The following is a 19,128-nucleotide window of genomic DNA, read 5'->3' on the forward strand; positions in this document are numbered from 1 at the left end:
CGCGGTGGTCACATGAAGACTTAGATATGGATGCTGTCCTCTAAAGCAGCGTGGCATGTAGTCAGGATAACCTGAAATGATCCATGAAGACTGGTACTGACTGAAATTGATCTCTCACTCTCACACACACACACACACCCCCCCCTCACCCACCAGTGTTTATCCAATCTGTGTAGACCGTTTTATTTGTTCTTTTACCTTAACATCTGCATCCACACACCTCAAGATGCAAGAGGTTTTATTTGTCACATTTTCATACAAGTACAGTGAAAAGTGATGTAGCCTATTCTACCAGACAGTGCAATGTTTATAAAAATAACATACAGTACATTCATTAAATAATTACAAATTAAAATATCTGGAATTTAATATATAGCGCTTTTTAAGTAGGCCAAAAACAGCTCAGTGGCCTTGTGGTTAGAGTGTAACGCACCCGTCCTGGGACTGAGAGGTCGGGGTTCGATCCCCGGCCGAATCATACCAAAGACTCTGAAAAATGGGACCCAGTTCCTTCCTGCTTGGCACTCACTCCACTCAGCATCAAGGGTTGGATTGGGGGTAAGTCCCTGTGACATACTAGCGTCATGTCCAGGGGGTGTACTTGTACATCAAGCTGCCTCATGCTACAGAAACAGGAGATAGGCTCGATCCTGCCCTATGGGCCTCATGGCTCGGCAAGGCTTACTTATGCTGCACAAACATGTATAATACAAGGTATACAAGTAAGATAATACGTTATAGACACCTTGTTAAGTGTGCAAAAAAACAACCAAAGTATGGCATTGATGTGACCGTGTGAACAATAAATGAGCATAGACTACAATTTAGAATTGCACCATAGGATATATATTTCACAAGGCATCTCCAGCTCAGCGATGTGGTCTCGTGGTCGAGGAGGTACGCAGAGAAGAACAGCCTGCAAGATGTGCAAAGGCTGTCTCACAAGGAAAGCAAGGGCAATGGATGTGTTCGGAAGATGTTGAGAAATGAAAGCTCTCTTGGAAGGATATTTGGGACATGGAAGCTTTTCGAACTAGCTTCATCCTGCGAGCCACTTACGATGTCCTACCATCACCACAGAACCTCAGTCAATGGTACGGAGAAGACCCAACATGCCCCCTCTGTCCATCTCCAGAAAACTTGAAACACATTCTGGTCGGCTGCAAGACGAGCCTTACACAAGGTCGTTACACCTGGCGGTACAATCAAGTGCTTAAGTGTCTGGCAGCTTCGCTGGAAAGTAGACGGGCGGCTGTCAACACCCTGCCTCCACTTTCTTCCCATTATCTTCAACACAGTTTGTTTGTGAAGGCGAGAAGCTACCAAAGACCCGCCCATCAAAACCAGAGGCCGGACAACTGGGAGCAGCACGAGACTGGATGGCTACTGGTTGACCTGGAGCAGAGACTCTGCTTCCCAGCCGAGATTGCTACGACCAACCTCAGGCCGGATTTGGTGCTTTGGTCCCCTTCAATTCGAAACGTCTTCATCATCTCCTCACTGGTCAACAAAAACACCTTGAAGACCTCAACAGGAGCCCTCGTACAAGGTTTCTTTGACTATGCATGCACCTCTTGGTACCACAGCACCTTGGCTCCAGACCTCCCAAAACAAACTGGTCAGGCTCCTACTTGGCCTCACCCCCCAAACCCACCTCAACCCTGCCCACTTTGACAGGCTGGGATGGCTTAGGGTCGACGACAGAGTACAGCATCTTGCAATGGGTCTGGTCCACAAGATTCGATACACCACCAAGATACCCATGCAACGAGGTCCACACCCACAACACCAGAGGGAGTGCAACAAACCATGTACAACCCAGATTCGGCACAAACAAGGGACTAAATTATTTTCGCTCCTATGCCACCAAAATGTGGAACGCCCTACCAACAGTCATTAAGACATGTGAATCCCTTGACTCCTTCAAAACCGCTCTCAAAGGGCACCTATGGATGGCTGCAATTCGAAACTGGCCCCTGTCAAATCTGAATCCCCCCCATCTTTTCCCTTTTTGCTTCCTTTATGATGAATTCCTGTTCTGTTCTTTAACTATATAGAAGTGTCTATTTGTATACATGTCTCTAAATGTTTTGATGAATTGAACAAGGTGGAAACAAGTGTAATGCTTAATTGGGTTAATTGGGTTAACAGTCTTTGTATTGAGTTTGTGCTTGAAATGTACTGTAATTCTGCAAACTGTTAATACATTTCAATCAATATATATATATATAGTCTTGTCTTGATATGAGCCATATATTTCTAAGTCTCTGAGTCTACCTAAACTCACGGGGATGCGCAAATTCAAATGCGCGCTCACGTATACGCGGTCCCGAGAAGAAATGGAACACGTGACCATCGGGAGCCAATCATATACTTGCATTCTATGCGCGCTCCTGGTCGAATTGGAGGAGACTGAGAGGAGCTGAAAACTCGCTATCACACTGCTAGCTTCCAAGCTAACAAGTCAGTCTATAACTAACTAACAAGGTCTTGTTCAGTTAATTTGCAGGATGTCCGAAGAAAAGCCAAAGGTGAGTTTCGTTGTTTTTATGACTTACTATTTTGTATAGGTTTGTAGTTCGATGGTGCCACTTGCAAGTTAATGTTAGCTTTTTGGCTAGCCTAGCATATCTACCAGGCTCCCTGTGCCGCTGCCGCATTTGAGCGGGTAGTCAGAAAACAAAGGTAGACTAATTTGCGGGTCTGTATTTATTGCGTCGTATTCCATCGTTAGTCTTTGGTGTGGTTGCAGTGTTGTGTATATCTTCCACTACTAAACAAAGTATGGGAGCCCACCCATTGTTCCTGAACCATGGATATCTAATGAAATGAATGGTCTTTGTATTTGCGCCATTGTGGCTTTCTGCGCCAGTTTAACCGTAGACTGGCCTGCTACGCAAACCAGCCGGGGCTGCTGACGTCTGTCCGTGTCTGTGTGCGGCTGATTTGCTAGCTAATGCTTATGCTACTACTACCGTTGCTTCTAGGTTTATGTTGCCGGCGTGGTAGCGAGGTAATTAGCTGACGAGGATGACGTTTGTGTGTTGCAGGAAGGAGTGAAGACTGAGAACGACCACATCAACCTCAAGGTAGCTGGGCAAGATGGATCAGTCGTACAGTTTAAAATTAAGAGGCACACTCCACTCAGCAAACTAATGAAAGCATACTGCGAAAGACAGGTAAGTCAGCCTGATGAAGTCATAAACTTGAAACAGACTTCAATTGTGTATTAACACAACATGGTAGCAAACTGTTAATAAATATATCAATCACTCAGGTAATGCTAAGTCTAATTATAGGCCTACGGATAGATGCAGCAACTGAACGCCAGTTCTGTACTGATTGTGTTTGCTGCAGTTTATAATCTTGTGTAAGCCTTTGTTTCAGCATTAGATCATTTGTTTTCATTTTTCGATCTTAAGTCTGTCTGTTCTGTCCTCAACAGGGTTTGTCAATTCGTCAGATAAGGTTTAGGTTTGATGGCCAGCCTATCAACGAAACAGACACACCTGCACAGGTGGGTGATCTCCATCGAAAACCACTTGTCATGTTTTGAAGAAAACCAAGACCTTTCATTTTTGTGGATGACTTCTCCCATTTTCATTTGTCTACACTAAATAATGATCATTATACTATGGTACCATTTTTATCATGAGCATGTGTCAGAAGAAATTATATGAATATGTTTTTGGGGTGTATAAAGTTTGCACAACCCGGGTTTCCTGTAGGTATACCCGTTTCCTCTTGTTGGTTTATTTTTCCATAGTTAATTGAGGAGGCAACAGATTAGATGCAATTTACGCATCTCACCTTTTTTCCACTTATGAATTCCAATAGGTTTGTTTAATTCATCAAATAAGAACTGTTACAAAATTAATGATCCCGGCGGTTTGACTCATGAAAAGTCGCTAATGTTACTGCCGCTGTATTATGTAAAGTAAACTCGACTGGCCTTTGAGCTTCTAGCGCCATGCCAAGAAAAGGAGAAAATCACACCTGTGTGAAGTAATAATTTGTATAGCACCTTTCATGACATGAAATGCAGCTCAAAGTGAGCTGTTCAGTAAGTGGTTCAACTACGTGTGGGCGCCCCGGGGGGTCCCCGGAACATCCAGACCCCCAGGAAAGCGCCCATGAGTCTGGGCCGGTTCCGGCGAGCCGCCCGCATTGGAAACGGTTGGGGGGCGGGGGAATAAGGGGGGGGCAGGGCTCTAGTGGTGACTTTGACATCACAGCAAGCAGGGCGGTGGTGGCTTAGGGGTAGAGTGGCTGGATGGTAACCGCAAGGTTGCCACTTCGAACCCGTGCTCCCCCAGAGTTAGTGTTGAAGTGTCCTTGAGCATATATATATATATATATATATATATAAAGAATATCTCACAACCATAGTTTGTTTTTCATAATATCAACATGTAGCTTCCAGCTGATTCTGCAGCTGGCAGTGAGATTTAAAAAAACTCACAATATGATTACTCACAAGATTTTATTTTTAAATTCAGTCCATAACATCTTTTTAAAACGTCTTCTCAAAAAGTTATTTGAAGGCTTTGCTCAAACAGAATATTCTTGCTAATATCTGGTAAATATCTTTCTTACAGTTGGAGATGGAAGATGAGGACACTATTGATGTATTTCAACAACAGACAGGAGGTGCCTCTTAAGTGGAAAGTTAACACAGAGGACTCAACACTTGAAAGAGCATCTGCCCCCTTTTTTTCCTTTGTGTAATTGTTTATTTCTATTTTTTTTATTTTATTTTTCTCATCTGCTTGCCCAAACCCCAATCACCACATTTCATTCAAGCAGGCAGAGTTCTTTCATGGAGGCCACGTCCTAACTTTGAGATGCAGGGCAAACTTTATTTTACATTGATGTTTGAGTCATCCATGTTTGAGTTATCCATGCTCTGAGTTATCCATGCTCATTTTACCTTAAACATTTAGGTTGAGAAATGCTGTTTGCCTGTTTTTGTACAGAGAAAGATTTATATGGATTCCTTACCTCATTAGTGTCACTCCCATTGTTGATTTGATTTGAAAGGTAATTAAAGACAGGCGATATTTTCAGGACCAAATGTGAAATGACGAGTGTTCTAAAAGAAATGGTTAAGTTGATATGACAAGAGAGAAGATCACGGGAGGTTGAAAATCCCTTAACACTTGGGTCTCCACACGATGGGAACAATTCTGTTATGTTTTTATCTTGCCTTCTATCCATAATTCTGATCATAAAATTGTTTCATAATCACTCGTCAATAGCCTCAGTCCAGAAATGATTCCCAGTCCCTACCAAGACTGCTCCTCCTGAAAAAATGTTATGTACTTTTTATAAAGTTACTTATTTTGGTGGAGTGAGGAGTCGTGCAAATCTCAAGTGTTATTGAGATACTAGAGTTGGTTGTTGTTTGAGGCCTAATATGCTTGGAGCTGAAATTGAGAATGTCCACCTATGTTTTTGGCAGATTTTAGAAGGTGGTATGGACCTTTTTCACAGACATTTTGACATGCCATAGAAGGGTAAGCCGATTCATCTGTTTTCATTTAGGCATCACTCATACAATTAACGTCATGATGGTGTAGTGGAACCTAATGTATCCGGAATTAATGTTATTGTCTTCAGCTGTGTTTACTCATGGCATGTCAAAATGTCTGGAAAAGGTATATTGGCAAACAAATGTTCCACAGATCTTTATTTTGATTTGTACATTATTTGTTGTCCTTATACTGTATACAATAAACTATAGTTTGGTACTCGGACACTTGAATTTCTGTATTCTACTTCCACTGATGTTCAACACAGTGCAACTAAACTCCTCGCAAAATGTTTTGTAACTTTAATTCTGTAGATTATTTCTCCCATTCAATAATACCAATTGTAGGATTTTGTATCCTTGATTAGTTGCCTTTACAATGAGTTATAACTACTGTGCAATTGTTGAAGAACGCAACACAGCTAAATGCGTGGTACCCTGTACAAAGAAATTGGCCAAACTCCAATATGCTTCTGTGTCAGGTGACAGGTGTGTGACTGGCACCTGAACATGGCTCTGCAACTCTGACATCTGTCTGTGGTACTGACTGTCTTGCCTGTTATCTCTGGAAGAAAGCCTATTGGTTCCTCAGTGAAGCAAGAGTGAGGAACTGGTCTGCTTTGGTGTGTTGTCTTCCTGGGATGGGGAGGGATGACCACTGACTAAGTTTCGAAATGGGTTATGGTACCAGGGCTGACACCAAATAATGCCTTTTAGGGGCGCTACTCACATGTTTAGCAGTGTTGCTCATTCTGTGATTGCTAGTTATACCTCGTAAAGGCTACTAAATTATAAAAAATGCAATACCAATTGGTATTATTGAAGGGGAGAAATAATTGACCAAAGTACATTTTCCAAGTGACTGTAAATTGCATAGTGTGTGCCAATACATTAGTGTAGAATTGGTCAGTTCTACTGTACTATACACTGACTGAATAAAATAACCTTTTAAGTTAGTACCTGTGATAGCCTGAGAAGAGTGTGGTTTACATTTCTAACCATTGTAACACAATTAGTCTTGCCGCTTGTTTCCATTGTGGTCCTGTGTATTCAATTCATTGAGACAATAATATACAATAAGACATAATCAACACTGGTAGCATGGTAGCAAACAGTAAACATTTGCGTGTTTGCCAAAAGAAAGATTGGTTTGCCCAAGGGCAACATTGAGAAAAACTCATCCATTGAAAGAAAACAGGTGAGAAAGATTGTCTATGCATTTGTCACTAGAGGGCATCATTGCTCTGAAGTTTCAAAAATATCTCCATAATGGTCTGGCATCGTGTGTGTGTGTGGACTCAGGATCTCAGGATCAGGACTCAAACCTGTGACACACTGTCAGGCTACATATAGGTGTCTAGGTGCCCGGACCGGGCCACTTCATGTTAGCCCGATAAGATGTGGTTAGCTTCTGAGATCAGTGGGTGGGTAGATCGTCACTCTAAAAATCAAGACAATGTTTTCTTGCTTCAGTCTAGCCTGGTCATGGTTGAATGGCAACATGTTCTGGACTGGCTTGCTCTCATTTAAGAATTTAAGAATACTACTTCCTTTGGCTGCTTCATGGATAAATTTAGCAACATCTGTGCAATGGTCTCCCTGTGAGGCTCCTTACACAGAGGTTTGATTGTGCTGCCTTCATTTTGGCATCTGTTTTGCATTTTACATTTCCTTACAGAGCAATCTGAAGCCTCTCTCATACGTCTATGGTCTCAGAGTAGAGCAGCTGTGGCATCCCCCTCCCTCACATTGGTCTTCATTGAACATAGTTTTTTACCATATTTTGTTTCAGTGAGGACACTTGACTGACCATTTTGTCTAGTTAAATGCCTCACAGTTCAATTAGAGCTGCAGAGTTGACATTGTGCTCAGTGGCTGACCTGCAGAAGGATTCATTCATACACATCTTCTTTATAGACTTTCAAGTCTTGCTTGTAGTTTTTCTCCCAATCTCCATGTGCTACCATGGCATCCTTAGTGTTGGGGAAGTTACTTTGAAAGCGTAGCTTGTAAAGCTACAAGTAGCTCACCATGGCAGTAGCTTGATCAAGCTACATAGCTACCCCTGGAGAAATGTAGCTTGTAAAGCTACAGCTACATAGGCAAAAGTAGCTCAGCTACTTTTTTTTTTCAGCGTTAAATTGAGAATGTACATGCGGGAGACCCCTCCTCCCCTCTGGGAGACCCCTGCTCCCCTCTGGGAGACCCCTCCCACCCTGCTCCCCTCTGGGAGACCCCTCCTCCCCCTGCCCCTCCTCCCCCTGCTCCCCTCTGGGAGACCCCTCCCACCCTGCTCCCCTCTGGGAGACCCCTCCTCCCCCTGCTCCCCTCTGGGAGACCCCTCCTCACCCTGCTCTCCTCTGGGAGACCCCTCCTCCCCTCTGGGAGACCCCTCCTCCCACCCTCCTCCCCTCTGGGAGACCCCTCCTCACCTTGCTCCCCTCTGGGAGACCCCTCCCCACCCTGCTCCCCTCTGGGAGACCCCTCCCACCCTGCTCCCCTCTGGGAGACCGACCCCTCCTCACCCTGCTCCCCTCTGGGAGACCCCTGCTCCCCTCTGGGAGACCCCTCCTCACCCTGCTCCCCTCTGGGAGACCCCTCCTCCCACCCTGCTCCCCTCTGGGAGACCCCTCCCACCCTGCTCCCCTCTGGGAGACCCCTCCCACCCTGCTCCCCTCTGGGAGACCCCTCCTCCCACCCTGCTCCCCTCTGGGAGACCCCTGCTCCCCTCTGGGAGACCCCTCCTCCCCTCTGGGAGACCCCCCCACCCTGCTCCCCTCTGGGAGACCCCTGCTCCCCTCTGGGAGACCCCTCCCACCCTGCTCCCCTCTGGGAGACCCCTCCTCACCCTGCTCCCCTCTGGGAGACCCCCCCACCCTGCTCCCCTCTGGGAGACCCCTCCTCACCCTGCTCCCCTCTGGGAAACCCCCCCACCCTGCTCCCCTCTGGGAGACCCCATCTCCCCTCTGGGAGACCCCTGCTCCCCTCTGGGAGACCCCTCCTCCCCTCTGGGAGACCCCTGCTCCCCAAAATTGTAGCTTGTAACTTGAGTAGCTAAGCTACAAAAAATGACCCAAAAAGTAGCTGAGCTACTTGACGAGGTACACAAATATGAATGTAGCTAAAATACCACAAGCTACAGCAAAATGTAGCTAAGCTACGTAGCTCAGCTACATGTAGCTTAATACTCCCCAACACTAGTTATTATTGGCCCTTATTGAAATAAAACCCCCCTCTCTTTCTCTCTTCTGATGAATTGAAAATAGAGGACCCTTATGTAAACAAGTCTTAGTGATTTTGTAATTTGTATTGACCTGTAGGCCTACTCAATCAAACAATCAAACAAACAAACAATTCTCTCTTTCTCTCCCTGTCTCTCTCTGTCTGTCTGTCTGTCTCGCACGCACACAAAGTGTTATAATCTCATTCTCTTCTCACATTCAGTTATTGTGTATAGTGCATCACTGTCAGCTATCTGCAAAGTTGTTCCTTCTCCAATTCAGATTCATTATGCTGTGGCCTGATGACAGCCTGTAGCTAGTAGATACTATTGTTTGTTTATGTACTGTAGGCCCTGTTGTACATTAATGTGAGAACATAATAGGTAGGCCTATATATATTGTTCAAACAAGTGGGGTGGTAGTGCCTCAGGAGCTACTGATAGCAGCCGATTTGGAATTGGAACGTTCACAGTTAATTCTCTAACTGCTCATGATGAGGAGGTTTGTGCCTTCCTCTGTTATCCTCTGCCATCGGTGAGTGCATGAGTGTGTGTGAATGGAGGAATGTACAGTATGTAGTTCGGGGCTATTTTGATTGATTGTTAATTTATTAGCAGTATGCAGAATGGGTACATTTCAAATGAAAGCACAGGTAAATACAACAAACTGTTACTTTGGATGACACCATCATAAAGCATTACACTTGTTTACAACAGGGTCCACCATTTTCAATTCATCAGAACATACGTACAAATAGTCTATACACTTATAACAAAAATCACACCTGTGTGAAGTGAGGGGCGCTAATATATTAAAGTCTAACTCATGTTGATTAGGTGATGTAATGGTGATGTAAAACAAACAAACACAAACAATAAGTGCCATTAACAATAAAGAGACAATATGACATAATGAGGGACAATATGACGTAAAATTTCCCTTCATTTTCAATGGCGTTTAAAAAAAGAAAACATTGAACTTGCGGGTGTTACAGTACAGTACAGTAGAGGGACCCCCACACGGTAACTGTCATTTCTCAACCATTTCGGACATGGGCGGCTCGCCAGAACCGGGCCGGCCCCCTGGGTGTGTTCCTGGGGATATGGATGTTCTGGGGACCCCCACACGGTAACTCTGTCATTTCTCGACCGTTTCGGATGTGGGGCGGCTCGCCGGAACCGGGCCGGCACCCTGGCCCCGTTCCTGTGGGTCTGGAACTTCCGGGGAACCCCACACGGAGTTGCACCACTCACTTTACACGTGTGTGGTTATTTTAGGACGTTGGTGGCAATTTTATGACCGGAAAGATTTTAACACCAGTTACATGGACATTCCAATCCATCTAAAGTATGTATATTGCACTGATCTGAAGATGAATGCTCAGCTGTAATCAATGCCACACTGTATCATATTATGAAATAATACTTTTAGTCTTATACTATATTTTTATGTCATGGCTATGCATATAAATGGATAGCCCGTGACCCACATTTCAAAATACATAACAGATTTTCCTCTATCTGTTTGTAAATATATCTAGAATTGCTTTAAGTGCTGTTGAGTACAAAGGATCACAATGGAAACAAGCCCTGGGGCTTTTGTTCTCTTTTTACTAGTTTTTAGCATAGCTTTTGTAACTTATACTGCCTACTGTTTCCTAAACTTGCTAATAAAATACTCAATCAAACTCTAGGATTTGCTGATGGTCACAGTGTTGAGATGAAGCATGTTCTTATTCTGGATACACTACTTTCAGAAATGTGAGAATTTTTGTGCCTTGTGAAAAATACTGCAAAAAAATAATAGCCTGCAATATCTGCTACTCCATCTCCAGTACCCCTGAGCAAGTGAATGGCCACTTTACTGGAACATCTAGTGGTCATAGGCTATGAGCTCATGAATCAGACAGACTATCAACCAGTGTGCATCTGGAGAACCTCTGTATCCTCCCCAACGCACTGCTTGCTGATGTAATCTTCTGTGTAATAATAAGGACCCCACCCTGTCAGGAACTCAGGGTCAGATTTCATCCTAACATATGTTGTAGAAGATTGAAACACAGCTGTGTCAGTGACAAACTTCAACTTGTCACGAAGTTGTGGTTAGCACTGCAGCCTACCGAATAACTGAAGAAATGTGCTAACGGAGAGGCACCATGCTGTTGGCGGATTTGAATCACTTTGATTGATTGCCTCTCACCCCCCTCAACTCAATATTAAACTCAAACTACCACAATGCAATACAGAAACTATCGTCTCCTTAGCTACGGCTTTTGGCACGCCCTAGCAGCCAGGAGGCTTGCCTCTGAAAGAGCTCATTGTAGGGAGGGATGTGATTGTGTGCGGTGTGTACTGTGGACCCCTTGACTAGTAGCTAGTCAGCAGTGGAGGGATTAGCTAGCTTCACCCACAGACGGGGGGGATTGCTAAGCTTGAATCATGCACACCGTCATTATCACCAACTGGGAGTGGAGCCGAAATTGTGCAAGATACGGATAACAAGGACACGTTTGATTTGGTCGAGTCAAGTTTGCAAGTACCTCATTCTACTCTGAAAATGCTCCACGGGGGTTCCCCTCTTATCGGACCCCGTCGCATTATGCTGCTTTTCACACATGTGCTTTATGTTGAAGTGACCAAGAGGGAATAAACAGGTGAACATCGGCTAAACCTTCCCAGGGGCATTAACGGGATATTTTCGTTTCGACTTGCCCGAGATTTCCGAAGTAGCCAGAGCAGGAGGAAAGTTTGACTTCGTTGAAGAAGTGCAGGAGAGGAACACAACCTGAAAACATGGGGAATGCAGGGAGTATGGACCAACACAACGACTTCAGGGGTCATAATATGCCTCTGAAACTCCCCATGCCGGAGCCTGGTGAACTGGAGGAAAGATTTGCTATCGTTTTGGTAAGCACGCATTTAACGATGCGCGATTTGACGAATGCCTTGGTGGTCATTTAAGTGTTTTACCAACTCTTTGTTCTCACCATGCTTGAATGCCCTGGGATGGGACAGCTGTGTGTAGGTTGGACCTGCGTCCTAAAACGCCTGTTCTTTTGTTGTAAAGTTCTTCTGGTTTGTTTTCGAGAACGACGAAAGCACATGAAACTTAGGACTCGGGACTCGGGAGTTATCACTGCATGGCAGTGCATCTGCATGCATTCAAATATATCTCTCTCTCTTTCTTACACACACACACACACACACACACACACACACACACACACACACACACACACACACACACACACACACACACACACACACACACACACAACGGAGCTATCTGAGACATATTTCTTCTGCCTTTTGATCTTCATCAAAGCAATGGCGAAGTGAAGTTGTCGCGGGACCGTGCGCAAATTGAATCCCACAACCATCACATTTTAGACTCAACAAGTTATTCAGCCTTTCCACTATTATTATATTTAGCAGCAGGGCCTTTTGTGGTCTACTATAGCAATTGACTTAATATTGGGAAAAACATGAAGAGATCCATGTTGGGGGTTGGCCATTAGAAAAGTTTTGCACAGTAGCCTGCTCATTTAGACAGTGTGACCCAAAACACACATAGCCCAGCCACAATAATTCTTATGTTGCCTACATAAAGTACATATCAAGTGTAACCACATGAATTCCCTGAAAGAAACACCTTTTAGTAGTCTGTTGCTAATTATTGGTTTTACTGCGTGCCTTCCCACCTGTTTGAATGCAGACACTGGCTCAGCTGCTAATGTTCAGCATCCCAGCAGTTATGTTGAAACATCAGACACATCCTGTCCCAGCAACAGTGGAGGTGTGTATTAATAAGTGTAATTGAATGCTCATAATCACAGATATTTAGAAACAAAAACCATCTAACTTGTTTACAGGTTGTGATGTTATGTGGCGATTAAATGTTTGTGATGCAAACTTAAAGATAGCGTGGACACATTACATATGAATTTGGACACTGACACGAGTACGACTCAACTTTGACTTTTTTGGGGCAAATCTGTTTTATTAAGAGCAGATTATAGAATGTTATACCATTTGTACTATATATATATATATATATATTCTCTTTTTTTTCTGTACAACAAAATCCAAAGAACAACAAATAAGACAAAAAGAAAACAAAACCCTCAGTCATTCCAACCCATACTGTTCAGTGACATTACAATAAAGTAGTACAATGAAATCTTGCCATGGAAAACAAGACACTTGAAAATGATGATAGACCACACACACACTCGTAGAGAGTGATGTCAGAACTCAGAATCGATAAATACACACACATACACGCACACACCCCCCCAATGGTGTCTAATAACAAAATAAATCCATTAAGCATTCACCATTATGCGCTGCTCATTTATTGAGATTGTAAACCATTGCGTCAGCTAATAGTGGATCATGATAATGGGAGGAGTATTTTTTAGCAATATTCATATTATTTTGCTTTAAGCCAAACATGTACTGTGCTTTAAGCCAAACATGTACTGTGAATAACAAATGCTAACTTCTTGCCGTACTTTTAGGCCCTTCCTGGTCACCTGAATTGCAGTCAGGCAGTAATGGCAAGAGTATGTGGAAGCACAAATGTGGGTCAGCAACACGAGAAGATTTGTAGACGTGTGACTACAAACTTGGCTGCAGAAAAGTACAAAGATTAGCCTTATTTCCCGTCAGTGTGTTAATGATTTTTATGGCACAGAGCTAGCTTTGTTTTCATGATAAACGGAGGCAAATCACTGATTTGTGTGTAATGCCTACTTTATGCTCTATGGCAGAGGTTTTCAACTGGTGGTCCGTGGACCACTGGTGGTCCGTGAAGGTATTGCATGTGGTCCCTGGCCATGCATTTAGTATGTTTTTTTATCGACCACTAGTTGGAAAACGAACTAGTTCATTAAGTGACCTGGTGATGTATGATTACATCATACATCATGTATGATGTATGATCATGATTATGATTATGTAATGATTACTTACTGGGAAGTCGGATGTCAAGAACTTCCACAGAAAGGGAGTTTGAATTTCAAGAGAAAGTGAACCGGATTTGACTGGTTGAGTCTATTATTGTGCCCATATAATCATGCAGGTTAAGAGAACAGAGTAGGGCAACCATGCAAAGGAATAGCTCCGGACGACTAGCATATTAAATTACTGACTGTTAAGGGCTTGATTTAATTCACCTCAAATTAACAAATTTGATATTGATTTTAATATCCCCTCACTCAACTCAACAGTGGTCCCCAGGTTGATTCTTAGTCAGGGTGGTGGTCCCCAGGTTGATTATTAGTCAGCGTGGTGGTCCCTGGTTCATAATCAGTTGAAAACCCCTGCTCTATGGCAGTGGTTTTCAACCATTTTCATACCAAGGTCCATTATATATTATCCATTTGAACCACGGACCACCATTTGATGATATTTAGCGTCTCAAGACACAAAACTAAAGAATATTTTGTTATTGGTGGATAAGATTTTGTCCACAATTCCATACTGTATTGATGTTGGTACCATAGGAGAGACAACAGGCAAACAATCAAAATAACAAAATACAAAATGACCTGTATTTGCTTAATGGGCAAGTGCCTCTGAGACCTTAGTGTCACTGTCAACCCCTGACCTGGAACCCCCTCAAGGACCACTGGTTGTAAACCACTGCTCTATGGTATGACAGTGTAGCGTGCAAAAAAATGCCAAACTACAAGCTCAAACCTTGTTAGGAACACAATGTGAGCTTGTTGACCGGCTATTTCCGCTGCGACACAATAATGCAACAAAGTAAAAGAAAATCTTCAGTTTTCTTTTCCTATCAGGGTGGCATTTCTTACTTGCATGCTGATGTATACAATTCTATGTTGGAGGCAGCATATCTTTGGGGATTGGCAGGGCAGGGATGATGTACCACTCTTACAGTATGTGAATTGGGACTTCTACTGTGTTTTCTTTCAGCATCACCTGCTTCCTACAATTTATGATAATGTATTGGTTGCCTGCAGTAAATACACATGGGATATATAGTCTTGGTGGTGGTGAAGGTCATCGCAGCACGCACAGAAGTTAGGTCAAGCCAAGGTCACTTTGCCTGTATATTGGCTGGAGAAGAAGATGAGGTTGTGGTTGAACTGGCCGTGTGTATATAGTCACTCCCAGTCCCCAACATCCTTCTGCTAATGATGGATGCAAACCCTTAAGCATTAGGAGAATGTAGTGCTATAATCACAGTACTTAGTGTTTACTGCCTTTTATACCCTGATGCGTGTGTCTACGCCTGATGGCTATTGGCTGCTGACTCGATTGATCGCTTCAGTACGTGGCACGTGGCACGTGGCAGGCATGGTTCTGGTGACCTTTTTTGGAGTCAAGGATAATACTGATTAGAGAGAGATAACCCTGTCAGACCTCTTAAGCCCAAACCCCACCAAAGGGTCGGGTAACAAAACGCTTTAAGGTAAACCACACCAATGCAACTCATTGAGTTGCAATGAGTTGCATTGGTGTGGTCTACCTTAACAAACGTTTTGTCCAAACCTGACCCTTTGGTGTGGTTTGGGCTTACACTGATGAAACTTTTGCTTGATAAAAAACCTACTGTGGCTGGCTGATGGGGCCCATGTTTGTTAGTTTTTAGTCTTCTGTAATTTCTCATATTGTATACTAATGATGGTCATTCTTACTTTGCGAAATTCTCTTAAGATCAAAGTTGAACACTTTTTTGCCCTTTGCAGTCTCTTTCAGCAAAGTGAGGTAATATGTATGTTTGCATATCTCTTTTAGCTGAGGGTTCTGTAAAGCTTGAAAATTATGTTTGCAATGTAGTTGTCTCTTCTCCCTTCTACATCTCCCCTGGCCAGAGGTGAGGGAATAGCAACAGTACTGTATAAAAGCTAAGCTGCCACCATGAATATTATATGTTTGATCAACAGCCCAGCTCTGGATCATGGTATGGTGGAACCATTTGGATTAAAGACTTGTACTGTATTTTTTTTTTTTTTTTTTTTTTTTGCGGCTTACGCCTTTTATTGATTTTTTAAGGGACAGATAGTAGGCTGACAGGAAACGGGAGAGAGATGGGGGGATGACATGCGGTAAAGGCCGTGTCAGGTTCGGGAGTCGAACCCGCGGCACACCGCGACTGGATCACCAGTCCGGTGCCCAGACCGTTACGCTACGGCCTGGGCACTTGTACTGTATTTGACCACATGAAAGCACTGACCTCTGTGTAGACTGTAATTTCTAGCAAGGACACAACTTCTGGTCCATGTTGTGCTATGAAAAAACACCACCTTCAAACCACTGACTCTTGACTTTTAAGAAAACCCTCAAGGATAAAGAAGCTGCGTCTGTGAAGGCACAGCCGCATTAGGCCCTCTGGATTTAGGTGCTTTACCCAGCAGTATTCGCTGTCTGTTTCAGTAAGCCCATGCAGTTAAAACGAACTGCTGTGTAACAGCATTATCGAGTTAGGCTAATTCACACTGTACTGGTTGGACATATACATTAAGTGTATGCCTGGGGAAGAATGTAAGTGGATCAGACGTTTTCATATCTTTCTTTTGTATGAAAGTGTAACCGCCACACCACATGTGTTGACTTGAATATGATTTGCTTACGTTCAAGTCAACTTGAAAGCATTCCAACTCCAAGTTCCAACACACCTTGCTTTGAATTGGATTTACAGTATGATATGCTAGTACCATAGTTTAGCAACAGTTGCAAGACATGTTGCTTTTTCAAGTGTTATGGGGTGACCCAGTTTGATTTCCAGTCTCAACCTTAATTTGTACTCATCAGATGCTGTGACGTGTCATTGAACTGGGTCACACCAATTGAAAAAGTCAAAGCTTTCTGCTGGGTGAATCTTCTGTTCCTACTAAACTAAAAGCTCCCGTTGAATAGTCTTTTTTTTGAGAATCCCTTGGCCCATAGCCGACAATCACACTAGACACAGGCTAATTGTAATCCAAGGCTGCTGCCATAAAACAAGCTATTTCACATCATGTGACATCATGATCATGTGATATGACCTTGACCTTGACCATGAAGTGACTAGTGAAGAATAATTAGACCCAAACTATCTTTGTTTAAGCTACTGACTGGATATCTTCCGGACCAAAACTTAATCTCTTACTCAGCATTTAAAAGAAGTTGTGTTCTACTGTTCTCTTTGTGCCCGAGTGATTCCCATCTGTTCCCATCTCATTTAGTCTAGCACAGTGGTCTTCAACAGACTATAGCAGATCTACAAGCTCACAATGCATCACAAACTTTGTTGTAGATCTGCTATTTTCAGTAAAGATATTTGGTCTAGGCAGAGGGAAATAAAGCTGACCAAGTACAGAGCCAAATGTCTGAGAATCCAAATTAATATGAATCCACCTTATAAATAGAAAAGATAATTTGTAAACAAAAACGTTAATACACACACACACACACACACACACACACACACACACACACACACACACACACACACACACACACACACACAACTCTTACGGGTGCAGTACTTAGTTTAGACAGTTTTTTGGTTTATACTAGTCATTTGTTAGACCAGTCATTATTAGTCCTACAACTACAACCTATCTCAAACCCTCACCCTAAACCTAACCTCCCACGAGGAAGCACACCTAAGCCTAACCTTAACCCGTGTCTAACCAATGACTAGTCTAAACTAAGTATGCACCCCACACTGACAATAGTGTTGTCAAACGAGCTTATGAAGCTCAAGCTATATAAAGCTATGACATTTTTTACACACAATTGTATATTGTATATTGTAATTGTACAACACAATTGTATATAATTAGTGGGGGTCCCTACTTTATCTCTCTCAGCTAAGGGGTTCTTGGCCTAAAACATTGAAGACTCCTGTCCTGTTCTATCACAATAGATCTAGCTTTTCAAAAACTACCTGTTTTTGTATACTGTAGGCTTAACAAAAATGTTCCTACTAAGGGCAAAATGGCAGCATGTGTTTTCTTCTTGGAAGCATGTTTGCAGGCTTGCACCTCACTAGTGGTTGCCATAGCATCTGTGACATGTGTGCAGCTAGCTACAAGGTAAATAATTAGATGGATTGCAGTTGAATAGTGAGAGGGAAATAAATGTGTAGTTAGTTGGACAACCTTCCAAGGTTGCTTACTTAGTATACACAATGCTGATAGTCCAGAGTACTGTCGGTTGTTCATGCTGACCTCCTCCTACCTTGATCAATTTGACTGTTGCCTAATCAATAACGCAATACAACTATCACTTAGAAAACCGTTAAATGGAATGTTGGCTAAGCTTCGATGCAACTTTTATATGCATACCAGTTGAAACCACTATGGCAAGTGATTGGAATATTCTCAATCTATGTGAGTCACATGTAACGGGTTAGTCTACATGCATCACACTGGAGCACAGGAAGATGACTGTGTGCAACAAGAATGTGGCCTAGGCCTCACGACTGCTCCTCTGCCTCAGTTAACCATTGAGCTCTCATGGAAATAAGTTGTACCTACATGGAGGAAGTCGTGCATCTGATTTGGGAAACATGGAATCTGATTATCTGAGTGCCATGACTTTCTGTCAGTGAGGCAGAGATGTTTGTGGCCATTGCTCGTTTAAATGCCATATGGGGATGGTAGGCTTAGCTGTTGTTATAGCTGCTTTTCGTGATAGTTTGCCTAGATTACGTCTAAGCTGCTTTGTTTAAAGGCTGCCAAAGGACCCTCACATAGCTGCTATTATTTATGTTGTGAGACCTTCCTGGACCCGTCACTCATGGCCCTTATGTTCAGATTCAGATACAGCCCTTTGTCCCATTGGGAGAAACCTGTTGGCTTCCCTTTTGGGTTTCTTTTGTACCATGTCCTCAGTCCACCCTGAGTCCTGTGTAAAGAATACAGATATGTGGGGAACGAAGGTAAAGAGCCGTGCACATTGTCAGGCTAGCATTTTTCGAATGTTCATGCTAATAGTGACTCTTCTTCATTAAAAAGCAGAACAATGGCTGCTCTCTGGGGAGCAGAGTGAGGACAGTAGACGCTGCATCCCGTGCAGCAGGCCAGGGGAACAGAGCTGCTCTTTTATCCAAGACAGAGCCTGGCACCAGACCCAGCGGGCCGCGAGAAGCGCTCACCATGGCCACTACTTGGCCGAGAGAGAGAGAGAGAGAGAGAGAGAGAGAGAGAGTGTGTGTGTGTGTGTGGGGGGTTGTGGGGGTGTGGGAATGCGTGTTTCTTGGGTTTGATTGACTGGTGATCAGAAGCAACATTTTGTTTGAGCCACAGGATATTCCCGTGCCAATTAACCATAACAGAATTGACTGAGCATAAACTGCTTGAAGAGAGAGACTTTATCCAGTAATGGCCATGCTGGCCTATCCAGCTCCTCTCAAAAGGGA

The 19,128-nt window shown here is 43.4% G+C and overlaps 2 protein-coding genes across 6 annotated transcripts in view; both read left to right on the forward strand.

The window, feature by feature from the left end:
- Window positions 1–2,395: 2,395 nt before the first annotated feature.
- On the forward strand, window positions 2,396–5,756 carry sumo3b (small ubiquitin like modifier 3b). The gene is made up of 4 exons (XM_083777492.1): window positions 2,396–2,531; window positions 3,051–3,179; window positions 3,446–3,517; window positions 4,599–5,756. The coding sequence occupies exons 1-4, from the start codon at window positions 2,511–2,513 to the stop codon at window positions 4,659–4,661; spliced, it is 285 nt and encodes a 94-aa protein (XP_083633618.1). The 5' UTR covers window positions 2,396–2,510; the 3' UTR covers window positions 4,662–5,756.
- A 5,331-nt stretch (window positions 5,757–11,087) lies between these two features.
- The window catches only part of fmnl2a (formin-like 2a), a 74,627-nt gene continuing 66,586 nt past the window's right edge, over window positions 11,088–19,128 (forward strand). For all 5 annotated transcript variants that reach the window (XM_083776983.1, XM_083776982.1, XM_083776981.1 and 2 more), the window contains exon 1: window positions 11,088–11,657. In XM_083776983.1, the coding sequence (XP_083633109.1) occupies window positions 11,544–11,657 (114 nt within the window). In that variant the 5' untranslated portion in view covers window positions 11,088–11,543. The remainder of the gene's footprint in view (window positions 11,658–19,128) is intronic.

Source organism: Protomyctophum parallelum (genome assembly GCF_964188405.1).
Source record: "Protomyctophum parallelum genome assembly, chromosome: 11".
Taxonomy (NCBI): Eukaryota; Metazoa; Chordata; class Actinopteri; order Myctophiformes; family Myctophidae; genus Protomyctophum; species Protomyctophum parallelum.